The sequence below is a fragment of the Phascolarctos cinereus genome, unplaced genomic scaffold (genome assembly GCF_003287225.1).
Source record: "Phascolarctos cinereus isolate Bilbo 61053 unplaced genomic scaffold, phaCin_HiC Scaffold_4;HRSCAF=312, whole genome shotgun sequence".
NCBI classification, from domain to species: domain Eukaryota; kingdom Metazoa; phylum Chordata; class Mammalia; order Diprotodontia; family Phascolarctidae; genus Phascolarctos; species Phascolarctos cinereus.
Genome location: NW_027555847.1, coordinates 134,018,750 through 134,032,019, shown reverse-complemented (window position 1 = coordinate 134,032,019; position 13,270 = coordinate 134,018,750). Strand labels below are relative to the sequence as shown.

Below are 13,270 nucleotides of genomic sequence, written 5' to 3'. Positions count from 1 at the left end.
GCAGGGAGGTCTGGGCTACTACAGCCACTGAGCAAAGACAAGACCCAGAGATGTCTTTCTGTCCACAGCCAGCTTGGTTGGTGGTCTCTCTAGAAACCAGGACTGGAATAATACAATTGCCCTGGTCTCTCTTTATCACTCACTTGCCTCTCCTCCTAAGGTGGCTGATGGGATCAGTTTTATGGCTACCAAGTGCATTCCCCTTTACCTTCTTCTGATCCGTAGTCAGACTGTTATCCATTGGGCCATTGGCTCTTTGTTCCCCCTTTACCTTCTTAATGAAACTACTGTTGGGTTTTGAGAGAGACTTGCAGAATGTCCTCTATCTAGGAGTCCTGGAAGGAAACTGCTTTCAGCTACTGTTTCTATAATACTTTAGCATTTACAAAGTGTTTTTTTTCTTTATAGTCCTGTGAGGCGTATTCAAGTATTATCATCCTCTTTTCGTAGATGGGTAAACCGAGACTGAGAGTCTATGACTTGCCTATAGTCATATAGTCCAGTATATGTTGGAGCAGAGATTTTAACTAGGGTCTTCAAGGATTTCTCCCTTCATCTTTCTTTGGTTTAATATGAACAAAGTCTTTTGAATAATCCTGACTCCTCCATTCTCCATCTAACCACCAACAAAAGTCAGATACACGTGAGGCATTTTGCTGAGTGCCGAGGATTCAAAGAAAGGCTAGAACAAACCAACAAACAAAACCCCAGCAGTACTCCTTTCTCTCAAGGAGTTCACAGTCTCATGGGAAGACAACATGCAAATAACTATTTACAAAAGCTATAGACAGGATAAATTGGACATAATCTCAGAAGGCACTAAGATTAAGGAGGACTGGGAAAGCAAAAAGTTCATGGTTCCATTTAAATTCTAGAAGTTGGTCTAGTACTTATCTCAGCCTGAGGTTGTACTGAGTCTCTGCCTTCCTAGGATCTAACTAAGCCAACTTTCTTGTCTCCAAATCCTTTCTAAAATCAGATGTATTTGACCTCGTTTTCCCATTAACCCTGGAGGGAACTTGAAAAGAGGGCAGGGAATTGAATAGTTAAGGCATGCTTTTGCTTAGGTACTTCCAACACCCTTCAAGGCTGCTAGAGGCAAAACTGTGAAGCAGCAAAGTTGCTAAGCATTGTACTTCACCCCCAACCCCCATATTTACGTTGTGCTCTCCTGGGCCTGACCTTACTGGGAAAGGAGGAGTCTGGAAGTACACTCTCTCCTTCCCCCTCCCAAGCAAAATTTCTCTGCCTGTGTCCTAAGGTCTTTGCTTTCCAAGGATACAGCTAATTTTAGATAGTCTATATTAATGGCTGCTATGTTTCTGACAGAGGGTTGGCTCCCAGGCTTGACCAACCTGCCTCGGTAACACAGGCTTTCAAGACAATGAAGTTTTAATCAAAGATTTGGACAGTGAGGGCTCCTCATTGCACTCCATTTTTTCTTAACTCGTGCCTGGCCCTGACCACTTGAGAAGGAAGGGAGGGAATATGTTGGGAGGGAGGGATTGCTGACTAGGAAACATTATTGACCTATGAGGAAAGGGAAGACTCATGACTCTTTCACTCTACAACTATAATCCTATGCAAATGACTATAACCACTTGGGAGGAGGAAGTGGACACCAATCGGAGAGGTCAGGGTCAGAATTGGGCACTGGAACAGCAGACTGATAGCCCGCAAGAGCTCTGTAGAGCCATCTAGTGGTCAACTTAGGTAATGCTCTGAAAGAAGGGACTGGCTCTTGGGTATGGACTGCTTGGGGCCCTGCCTAAACACTGGAAAGTTATCATAGAATCTGTGCTGGAAGAAACTTGGAGGGTCTTTAATCCAACAACTATCTAAGCAGGAATCAGCAGCATCTCCAAATGCAAACCCGTTCTTATAAAGTAGCCTATTCCACTGGTGGCTAGATTGTGGAAAACTTTCAATATAATAATACTAGCAATTATAATAATAACCAACTTTATATAGCTCTTAATGTGCCAGGCACTGTACTAAGATCTTTACAATTATCATCTCATTTGATCCTCACAACAAAAAGACCAACGTTGGGAGGTAGGTGCTATTAACTATCCCTATTTTATAGATGAGGAAACTTGGACCCAAATCCTAAGCTTTCTAAATTGATTTTATTTATAAATGGCTGAAGTCTAACTGGCACTTTAAACAGATTACCTATTCTAATTTCCATGGAAGAAACGGAATCTCCTCATTTTATAGAATTATAAGAAGTGAAGGGATTACAGTGGTGGGGAACCTATGGCCTGGGGGCCACATGTGGCCCCCACAGGTCCTCAAGTGTGGCCCTTTGACTGAATACAAACTTCATGGAACAAATTCCCAAAGGGCCACGATTGAGGATCTAGAGGGCCACATGTGGCCTCGAGGCCACAGGTTCCCCAGACCTGGATTAGGACTTCCAGGAACATAGGATGTCCTTGAACCCTGGGCTCCCCTGTTTAATTCTGAGCCCATCTCCCTACACCTACCCCATGACATTGAATCACATGGAAAAGAATTTATAGATAATCAAATCCAGTCCCCCTGATTGTAAAAATAAAGAAACTTGGTTCCAAAAAGAGGAAATGGTTTGAATGAGAGATGAGATAATAAGTATCAGAGTCCTATTAGAATTGAGGTTTTCTTACTCCAAATCTAGCTATTTTCAAATGAGCATCTGCAGGCTGAGGGGATCCTTGCCCATACTTTAAAAAGCTCCTAAATCAAGGATTGTCAAGCTTTTTATGTGTGTCATGGAATCAGGGAAATGCTAGTAAATGCTTAATAGGCTCTTTGGTAAAAACAAACAAACAAAAGCAAAAAAGTGTCCATAGTACACTTTTAAATTTAATCTACATTATTAACATTTTCTCCATCAGTTCCTTAAGGCTAGATAATTAAAAAAAATCAAGTTCTGATTTGTAACCTTTGCCAATATCTGAATCATACATACTCATATTGAAAATTTAACAATTGTTTGAAGCTGCTACAATCTGGTCCTAGCACCGCCCTGCATAGATCCCTTTGGTCACCAGGGGAAGCCTAAGGACCCCTTCTCAGAATGTTTTTATTTTATTTTTTTGCTAGGCAATGGGGTTAAGTGACTTGCCCAGGGTCACACAGCTAGTGAGTGTTATGTGTCTGAGGCCGGATTTGAACTCAGGTACTCCTGACTTCAGGGCTGGTGCTCTATCCACTACTCCACCTAGCTGCCCTCAGAATGTTTTTAAATGCATACATTTAAATACATAAGATTATAAAAGAAATTAATTATATTAAAAGATAGTTATCACAATATATTACAAAAAAACTCACAAGTCAGGGACTTCAGGCTAATAACTGCCACCCAAGATCAAGTGGAGTGAACATTAAGGCAGGAGAAGGGAGGCAACTAGGTATAGCAGTGGATAGAACACCTAGGCCTGGAGTCAGGAAGGCTCATCTTCATGAGTTCAAATACAGCCTCAGACACTGGCTAGCTGTGTGACCTTGGGAAAGTCACTTAACCCTATTTGCCTCAGTTTCCTCACCTGTAAAATGAGCTGGAGAAGGAAACAGCAAACCACTCCATTATCTTTGCCCAGAAAACCCCAAATAGGGTCATGAAGAGTCAGATTCGACTGAACCACAGACAAGAAGAGGTGAGTTGTAGCTCTGCTGTGCCACAAGCTGGCTTTGTGACAAAGAATGCACGAAGGAATAAGGTAAATAAAGTATTTAGTAAGAGTTTATTGTGCAAAGCACTATGCCAAGTATTGGAAACACAAATAGAAAGTAAAGACAGGGCCTTGCTCTCATTCAGTCTCTTCCAACTCTCTAGGTCAGTTACTACTCTGTGAATGCAAATGTGGTTTGATTCAGATGTTTTCCTATTCCAGCGGGGACATAGGATGACGCTCCACTTGGATCGTCCATGGTCATGACCACCTTGGCCCAGGACTTGGGAAGCAGGGCGCTAAGTGCGCATCCTCGACTCTCGGTTCAGGACTTCGGCTTCCAGGACACAAGGCCGGAGTAAACTGAGAGGTGGGGGCCGAGGACGCGTCAGGAACGTGTCCCTTTTCTAGCCGCGCCCCCTCTGCTCCGGAGGGGCGGCCGGCCTCCATAGCGGAACTGCAGGGCCTGCGCAGAGAGTCCTGGCAGGCGCCGGTTGCTAGGCAACCGCGCTGCGTGCCCGAAGACGTCAGGGTTGGCGGCCTCGGCGCCCGCAGTGGCGGGAGGGTTGAGCGGCCGGAACCTGGCGGGAACCCTGCGGGGCAGCCGAGAACATTGCGGCCATGGCCCGAGGTAGTGGAGGGAGCGGGAGGCTCCGGGAGCGGCGTGGGCGCCTGCTGGGGCGGCAGGGAGTGTCCAAACTCCGGAGTCGCTAGAGCTGGGTGGAGCCTGACGCCAAGAGAGGCCCGGCCGGGCCCCGGCCTTCCCCAGGGGGCTGCTCTGCTGCTCTCGGGGCTCGGTCTCCGGCTCCTGCCGGTTCCGTCCGGCCCAGCTGGACTCTGCCGGGTTACCCAGGGCTCTGTGTGGACCCCCAGCGGCCTGAGGATCCGCTGCCATCTGGTCCCAGCACCCCCCTGGTGCTTGTCTCCCCTCCTCCGGGAAAGCCTGGTGGGGGGATGGGGATTGAGGGGGGCTGTGGGACCCTGGGCCAGGCCCTTCCACTCACTCTCTGGACCTCAGTTTCCTCCTGCATCCAACGAAGAAGTCAGAGGGGATGACTTCCGGACCCTTAGGTGACGTCGTCGATGGACTCGCTCTTAGATTCATTTGAGTGCATTGGAGATTTTTAAAGTCCTTATTCTGTATAGAACACAGCGCACTCACTGGGAAAGATTACAAAATTTAGGAAAATTAACATCCCCGGTCGGGCACATTAACGGATGATTATAATGCTAAATAATCCACGATAAGCTCATGAGAGAGTGCAGACCAAGTGCTGAGTGGACTCCAAGAGGGGGGTGGAGAGAGGTCATTAAGACTGGAGGTAGACATCATGACAGTTTGCTGGGTTGGTGGTGTTTGAGTTGACCCGTAAAAGCTCAGTAGGTATTTTAAGACGAGGGAAGGCTTTCCAAGTACAGGGAACTATATAGGGAACAAGGGCACCAAAGTTTGAAAGTGTCCCCGGCTTTTTGAGGAGGGGAGGTGGTAAAGAAAGTGTTGTCCATATGTTGTTTGGAAAGGAGGAGAGGTCATAGGGCAGCTTATTAAATCATTGTAGAGATGGAGAAACTGAAGCTCCCAGAGGGGTAATATCTGGGTGGTCACATAATGAATGCTAACAGCAAGCAATGCTCTTGAATTCCAGATCTGAAGGAGCTTCGAATGACAAGTGAGTTGCATGGTAGGGAGGAGCTAGGGCTTTTCCTTTGGGCTAAAAGGTCCCAGGTTTGTTCCCCGGTTCGGTCCGGCCCAGCTGGACTGGAACTAGAGACTGTGTCTTATTCATCTTCATATCTCCAAAGCATTGTACAGGTCCTTGAGCTTAGTAGCTATTTAAGAAATGTTTATTGTTGGTGATGGTTTGAACATTTCTGAACAAACATCCTGAGTTTGTGAAATCTCGTAGTCTAGATCCTCTGAGAATCGATAGTAATAATTCATTATTTCTATGGCACTTTAAGGTTTACAAAATGCTTTTTTCATAATTACCCACTTGAGGTAGGTAGTGCAGTTATTATCATTTTATAGAAGAGAGAGCAGGCTTGGAAAATCGAAGTTATTTGTTTGCCTGTAGTCACACAGCCAGTATCAGAGCAGGAGTCTACTACACCCATGCCTCCTAACTCCATGAACCAAACACTATATCACATTATTTCACTGGATCAGCCATCATTTTATAGGGAGGAGAGGGTTATTCCAAGGCATTGACATTGTGTTGACTTTTCTTGTCAGTGTGGCAACATCCATTTCTGAATGTCTTCAAACACTTGAAAGTAGAAGAATGGAAAAGGTCCACCAAGGAGGGTGATGTGACTGCTGTTATGGTAATCTGTCCATATCTTGGCTGTTTATCCTTGAGTCCTGTGAATTCAAAATCACCCTCTCTTCCTGCTGGGAACTCCCTAGGAGCTATTCACTTTGGGCCCTGATTGGCTCAGAATGAACGTAAATAGCAATTGTTTCTGTTTTGGCCAGAAATCCTGAGGGTCTTCCCCTCCTGGATCTGTTTTTTTCTTGAAGAGGCCATTCTTTGCCCCATTTCTTATTAAGCCTTAATCACTTAATGGGCTCTGCCTCAGTGAAATTGAGATCCGTTGAAGACCTTAGTTTGAAAAGGCCAATGTCCCTCACTGCATCCTGGGCTATCTGCACTTGTCCTGAACCATATCTGGCCACTGCACCCAGATGGTTCTGGAGGAGAAAGTGAGGCTGGGCACTTCGCAGAACCCTTTCTCACTTAGATGCAATTCACTTGCATGTCATGGTTTCCCAAGTTGGTTCTTGTCTACTTTGCTGTTTGAGGTATAAACTCAATTTTAATTTTTATCTGGCTGACATCTCTTCTTAGGATAAGACACTGAAGGCAACAGTTTATCGTATTTGTGGTGCCATTCCTGCTGGCAATTTTATTCAGCTTCCCAAAACTAGCACCCAGTCTCTGGGACTGACAGGGCGGTACCTCTACCTACTTTTCAGGCCTATTCCCATGAAGTACTTTGTTGTCCACTTGGATGTGACTACTGAGGTATGTGTGAGACACATTTTGTTATATGGTTCTCATGTTATTCAGATGAATTAATAGATATGGAAGCATTTTGAGATAGATAACCTTGCTGTGAAAATGTAAAGTGATATTACAGAAGAATGAGAAGGGACAGAGGGCGAGAATGTAGCCTCCCAATGGCCAAGACAATTTGTCCTTTCTTTTATAGTCACTTGAACGTTTCTGCCTTTACCTCCTCTTCTCCTTTTTTTTTATATATTTTATTAATTTATTTTGATTTATCAACAATCACTTCCATATTCTTTTGAGTTGAAAATTTTTCTCCCCCTCTTCCCCCCCAAGATGGTGCACAATCTGATATAGGCTTTATATTTACATTCCTATTAAACATATTTTCACATGAGTGAAGTTGTAAGTAAAAATTAAAACCAATAGGAGGAACCATCAGAAAGAGGAAACAAAACTCAACAGAAGGTAAAAATAAGTGATAGTGATTCAACTTCCATAGTTCTTTCTTTGGATGTGGACAACATTTTCCATCACAAGGCCTCTGGAGATGTCTTAGATCCTTGTAATACTGAGAAGGGTTCAGTTTAACAATATTAGTCATTGCATAACGTGGCTGTTATTGTGTACAAAGTCCTCTTGGTTCTGCTCATTTCACTCAGCATCAGACCATGTAAGTCTTTCCAGGTTTTTCTGAAGTCAGCCTGTTCATCATTTCTTATAGCACAATAGTATTCCATTACATTCATATTCCACAACTTGCTCAGCCATTCCCCAGTTGATGGGCATCCTCTCAATTTCCAATTCTTTGCCACCACAAAAAGAGCTGCTATGAATATTTTTGTACATGTGGGTCCTTTTCCCATTTGTATGATCTCTTTCCTCCTCATCTCCTGATTGGGTTATATATCTCTCTTCTCAGGATAGCCAAGTGATTCGAATCTCATTCTCCAACCTGTTTAAGGAGTTCAAGTCCACGTCTACCTGGCTTCAATTCCCTTTCATTTATGAAGAAGCTACAGGGCCTTCGAAGACTTCTAAGACAGGTTGGTCCAGGAGCACCCTGAAAGTTCATGTTATACTAGTTCATATTTACATAGTGCATTAAGGTTTATCCAGGATTTTCTGTATACAGTGTTGCTGTGTCATGTTGCACATGATCATAGAGGTGATGGTTTGTCCAGGGTGATATGGCTAGAAAGAAGCCGAGCCAGGATTCAGTTCCAGTTCTCTTGGCTCCAGTGCTCTTTCCTCCACACTAGGCTGATAGCCTAGACAGAAGGCTTTGAGATGTCATTACAAAAGGTGGAGCTAGAGTTCTTCAGTGATGCTGAGTAGGGTAGCTTCTGAAGTGTTTCCAGCTTAGTAAAGAGAAATTTACGCCCAGGAATTAGATGAACTAAGTGCTCTTTTGAGCAAAATGGGCCTATTGCCAATCTGCGTGTTTGATGGTTGTTTCTGAATGGTGGCTTAATGAAAGAACGAGAGGAGGGAAGGAATATGCGTTGGGGATTAGAAAGGACCTGTTTGCGGGCAGAATAGTAGATAATATGGCCTGTTACTGAAGTCAGATTAAGAAGTAAACCTCTTTCCTTGAATTTTCTAATTCATTCTTTCTGGGTCGTTGTGGAGAAAGGACTGACTTAAGAGGATAGTCTTGATGAGCCTGTAGGAGGGTGTTGCAAATTGATTGTTTATTTCCGTAAGAGGTTCTGATCATGATAAATTTAATATTTGACCCTGGGTATTTCTAATTTCCAGACCTTATTGGTGCAGCTCCCAACTATGTGCGATGGACTTGCCTTCAGCTTGATCTCCAGTTAATTCTAATGATGTATCTGAATCGACGTTACAGCCACGTAAAGGGTATCAAGCTCTGTGCCAATCAGCTGGTGAAAAATATCTATACCAGTGACCTGTCTTTTTATCCAGGTGAAGAGTCAAACCCAGGAGAGTGGCTCTTAGGGAATTTAAGTTGAATGCCTTAACTTATCTTTTCTCATCTCCTCTACTTGCTTCTTCTCTTCTTGTCTACAAACATACGCAGATCTACACTATCTTATTTATTTTTGTTTTGTTTTAATTTTCAATTCCAAATCTTCCCTTCTCCATTGAGAAGGCAAGAAATATGATACCCATTATACATATTAAGAAATATGATATCTATTATACATATGAAGTCACGCAGAACATTTGTGGAGGAACAAAGCAAGAAAAGTAAAGTGAAAAAAATATGTTTCAGTCTTCACTCAGGAGTTCATCAGTTCTCTTTCTGGAGGTGGATAGCATCTTTCATCATGAGTCCTTTGGAATACAATGTGTAGATCATTATTTTGATCAGAAATCTACTCTTATCTTAAAAAACTTAAAACTTGCTTAAACCCTGCTGTTTCCCTTATGTTCTGGTCCTCCTGTCTCATCTTACTGCCAAACTTTTAGAGTAATTTATATTTGCTGGTTTCCTTTCTTTTCCACCCACTTAACTCCTTGTAATCTGATCTTCATCCTTTATATTCTAATTCAATTTCTCCAAGGCCACCAGTGATCTCTTAACCATTACATGATGTATTAGGAAGGGCATTGGGTTTGAAGTCAGAGAGTCTGGGTTTGAATTCCAGCTCTGTATGAACAAGTCACAACTTCTACATAATCTCAACTGGGCCCTCACTACAGCAAGGCAGTCCTTTTGTACCTCCCTAAGTGATTCACTATCCTATTCACCATAATAGCTTTTCCAGACCTTTTCATCCCTTTCAGATCTCTCAAGCTCCACTCCTCCAGCCTCTCAGCTAAGAACCTTATCTTAAGTTTCACTGAAAAATTAAACCCATTCGCTGAGAGTTCTGTTTCTCCTCTCCTCATCTCACATCTCTCAGATGCCTTGTTCCACTTTCTCTTCCTTCACCCTTGTGTCACATGAAGAGGTAGTTCTTGTCAAGGCAATCCTCTCTACATGCGCAAGGGATGCAGTTACACCTTTTCTAGTAGTGTCTTCCTTCCCGTTATCCCCACTGTCACTTGTCTTTCATCTCTTGTCTATTACAGGCTGCTTCCCTTTTGCTTGCAAACATGCCCATGTCTCCCTCATCCTCAAAAAAAATCCTCACTTGATCCAGTGATCCCCTGTAACTATAATTATACGTCTCTCTTTTCTTTTATGTCCAGACTCCTCAAGGAAACCGTCTACAATTGATACCCTCACTCCTTTTCCTCTCATTGCCTTCTTAACTTTCGGCAGTCTGGCTTCTGACCTCATCATTCAACTAAAATTGCTCTCTCCAAAGTGACCAGTGGTCTCTTAATTACCAGATCTAATGGCCTTTTCTCAATCCTCATCCTTCTTGACCACTCAACCTTTGACACCGTGGACACTTCTTGATATTATTTTGTCTTTTTGTGATGCTACTCTCCTGTTCTCATCCTACCTATCAGACTACTGCTTCTCAGTTCCTTTTACTAGATCTTCATCCAGTTTGACAAATGGTGGGTATTCCCCAGATTTCTGTCCCAGTCCTGTTTTTCTCTTTCTGTATTTCACTTGGTGATCATTGACTTCCATGACCTCCAGAATTATATTTCCAATTGCTTTTTGGGTATTTTGATCTGGATATCCCATTGAGATCTCAAACTTAACTGTTCAAAACTAAACTAATCATCTTTTCCCAAAACCCTTCTGTCTTCTCAGCTTTCCTGTTACTGTCAAGGGTACCACTGTCTTCCCAATCACCCGGCCTCACAATCTACATGTTTTCCTTAATCCTCATTATCTCTCAACCCCTGATATCACATTCATTACCACCTCCTGTTGATTCTGCCTTTGTAGACTTCTCTGATACAGCCACCACCCTAGTATGGGCTCTCATCCCCCATCACTTCATACCTGGATTCTTGCAGTAGCCTTCTGGTTGCTTTCCTTGCCTCAAGTCTCCCCATTCCAGTTCCTCTTCCACTCAGCTGCCAAAGTGATATCCCTAAAGCTCGGATCTGACCATCAGATCCTATTTAGTAAGCTCCTTATTACCTCGAGGATCTGAGATAAAATCTTATTTGGTATTCAAAGCCCTTGATCACTTGGCTCCAGTTTTCTTAGACCTTACTGCCCTCCACATACCCTGCAATCCAATGACACTGGCTTTCTTGCTTTGACTTGCACGAGACACTCCATCTCCTGACTCCATCCCAAGCTGTTTTCACTGGCTTTTACCCACACCTGCAACAGTCTCCCTTCTCATCTCTGCAGTTACTGGGGAGTTAATCTTTTCTTGTGGATTTGTGTTTTGGATGTCCCTAGATCAGGGCTGGGGAACCTGTGGCCTCGAGGTCACATGTGGCCTTCTAGGTCCTCAGGTGCAGCCTTTTGACTGAGTCCAAGTTTTATAGAACAAATCCTTTTATTAAGGGGATTTGTTCTGTGAAGTTTGGATTTAGTCAAAGGGCTGCACTTGAGGACCTAGAGGGCCACAGGTTCCCCACCCCTGCCCTAGATCGATCTGCAGAATTTCTTTATTGTCAGTGCCTTCTGTTTACTTATATTTCCAGCCTTACTTCCTTAATTGGGACTTTGTGTTATGGCTAGGCTTCTCTTGCAGGCTTCCACTTCTACTGATGTCTGTGCTCAGAATGCTGGAGGGCATAAAGCCCACTTTTCTGTGTATAGAGGGCTGCATTTTACAAGGTCCTCAGGGGTGGCAGCTGAGATCAGCATGCTGCAAACTTTCAAAGCCCCCGTATTTATTGCCCTCTGGAGCTTTGTCAACCCCTATGTGTATCCTACTGCCCTAGAGCTTCCTCTTTAGAGCATTCTGATCTTCCTGCTCCCAGGTACCATGTATTGCTGGCAATGGGTGTCTTTGGAGTGTAACGGGGATATGCTTGTTGACCTCCAGACTCACTGCTTGACCTCCTTCCCTAGCTAGACTTCTTCCTTAATGCCTTGTAGGCTTCTGGCTCTTCTCTCATGCAGGCCTGGGTTGGGTAATGGTAATTAGTATAGTTTCTCTTTGTATTTTTTTTTATCCTTGCTTAGTCTGGCACTTTAAAAAAATCATTACTAGAATACTTGTGTGGGAACTGAGTTGTTCTTGCACTTATTTACTTTTCCATCTTTAATTGGAACTTGCCCTACTTGTTATTATTTCTTCCTAAAACTCCACTTTGTACACAACGTCTATCCTGCTTAAAACTTTCGGTGGTTCTCTGTCGTTGATGAAATTATATCCATATTCTTTAACCTAGTATTCCAGTCTCTCCGCAATCTGACCCTTTCTCCCAGTTAATACTCTTTTTCCCCTCTCCAAGGTACCTTGTATTTACTTATCTGTATATATGTAATTTCTCCTTCATCTTAACCAGCAAGTAGTAAGTTTCTTGAGGGATATATAAGGAGAAAGTGAGGCTGGTGACTTTGCACTGCCCCCCCTCACTTAAATCCAATTCACTTGCATGTCATGGCATCACCTCCCTGATGTCATGGTCCTCTTTGAGAATGAAAGGCAAACAGCAGCAGCAGTGTGTGTGTGTGTGTGTGTGTGTGTGTGTGTGTGTGCATATATGCATATATGTGCATGCATGTATATAATGTATATGTATATATAATGTATATGTTTACAGGCACATACGTGTATGTGTGTGTGGGAGGGGGTGTATTATGTTTTGGATTGAACTGAATTATCTCCTGTTGTATCTCCTCATGTATCTTTGCTGCATGAACCTTAATTCCAGCTGAACCTATCCATACATTGTTCCCTGAGTGTACCATGTGCTTTCTTATCTCTCCCTTTCTCTAAACCTTACTCTTTTAAAAATGCCCAGCTACCCCTGTTTACAGTGATTGCTTTCCACTCTGAGCTGTATTGCTTGAACAACCCCTTTCGTACATCACAAATATGCTTCTGTTTCTGAATTTATTTTTACATACGTGTCCTATCCTGGTTCTCTAATTAGATGTAAAATCCTCTAGGACAGAGATCATATCTTATACCTCCTATTCCTGGTGCTCAGTGCTATATGCATGTATACATATATATGTATATATGATATCTATATGATGATGTCTTTCTATGTATGTCTATATTGTGTACATATAGGTATTTTATATTTATCATATGCATTTAAATGTATTTAATATAAACATATAAATATACATATATTAAGTACTCAGTACTAATGATAATTATAATCTGACTCTTAACTTAGACTTACTGACATGTACCAGATCCCCACTTCGACAGAGCTAGAAATTTCCAGCTGCTAATATGTTCTTGATAGTGAGAAATTCCAAGTTGGCCACAGGACGGAAAATAGACTGGGTGTAATTGTCGGCTAGGCTGAGTAACCAGAAAGATTCTTGTTTTTTCTACCCATGGATAGGTGTCACTATCTCAAAAGTTCGACAAACCAAACTGGTTCTCAACCCCATGCCCCGAGAAATGTCATTTCCTGTTCCAAAGGGGGAGAAATGGCATGATCATTATGTGTTTATCAGGTATGTATCTTACTGCTTCTGAACATAAGCTGCTTATTATATCTAAGAATCTTCTTTTTGTTTATTTGTGAATTGTGAATTTAATAGCAAAGTAACATAGATATTTATACTCTTTGTGT

At 42.8% G+C, this 13,270-nt stretch overlaps 1 protein-coding gene across 4 annotated transcripts in view; it reads left to right on the top strand.

Annotated features, from left to right (window-relative positions):
* The first annotated feature begins 4,159 nt into the window (after positions 1-4,159).
* The window catches only part of WDR90 (WD repeat domain 90), a 57,403-nt gene continuing 48,292 nt past the window's right edge, over positions 4,160-13,270 (top strand). For 3 of the 4 annotated variants that reach the window (XM_078152608.1, XM_078152607.1, XM_021006788.2), the window contains exons 1-6: positions 4,160-4,287; positions 5,890-5,981; positions 6,506-6,682; positions 7,590-7,713; positions 8,429-8,599; positions 13,037-13,151. In XM_078152608.1, the coding sequence (XP_078008734.1) occupies positions 4,278-4,287; positions 5,890-5,981; positions 6,506-6,682; positions 7,590-7,713; positions 8,429-8,599; positions 13,037-13,151 (689 nt within the window). In that variant the 5' untranslated portion in view covers positions 4,160-4,277. Of the gene's footprint in view, positions 4,288-4,365; positions 5,327-5,889; positions 5,982-6,505; positions 6,683-7,589; positions 7,714-8,428; positions 8,600-13,036; positions 13,152-13,270 lie in introns of those variants that run through there. The other variant, XM_078152606.1, reaches the window with a different exon arrangement.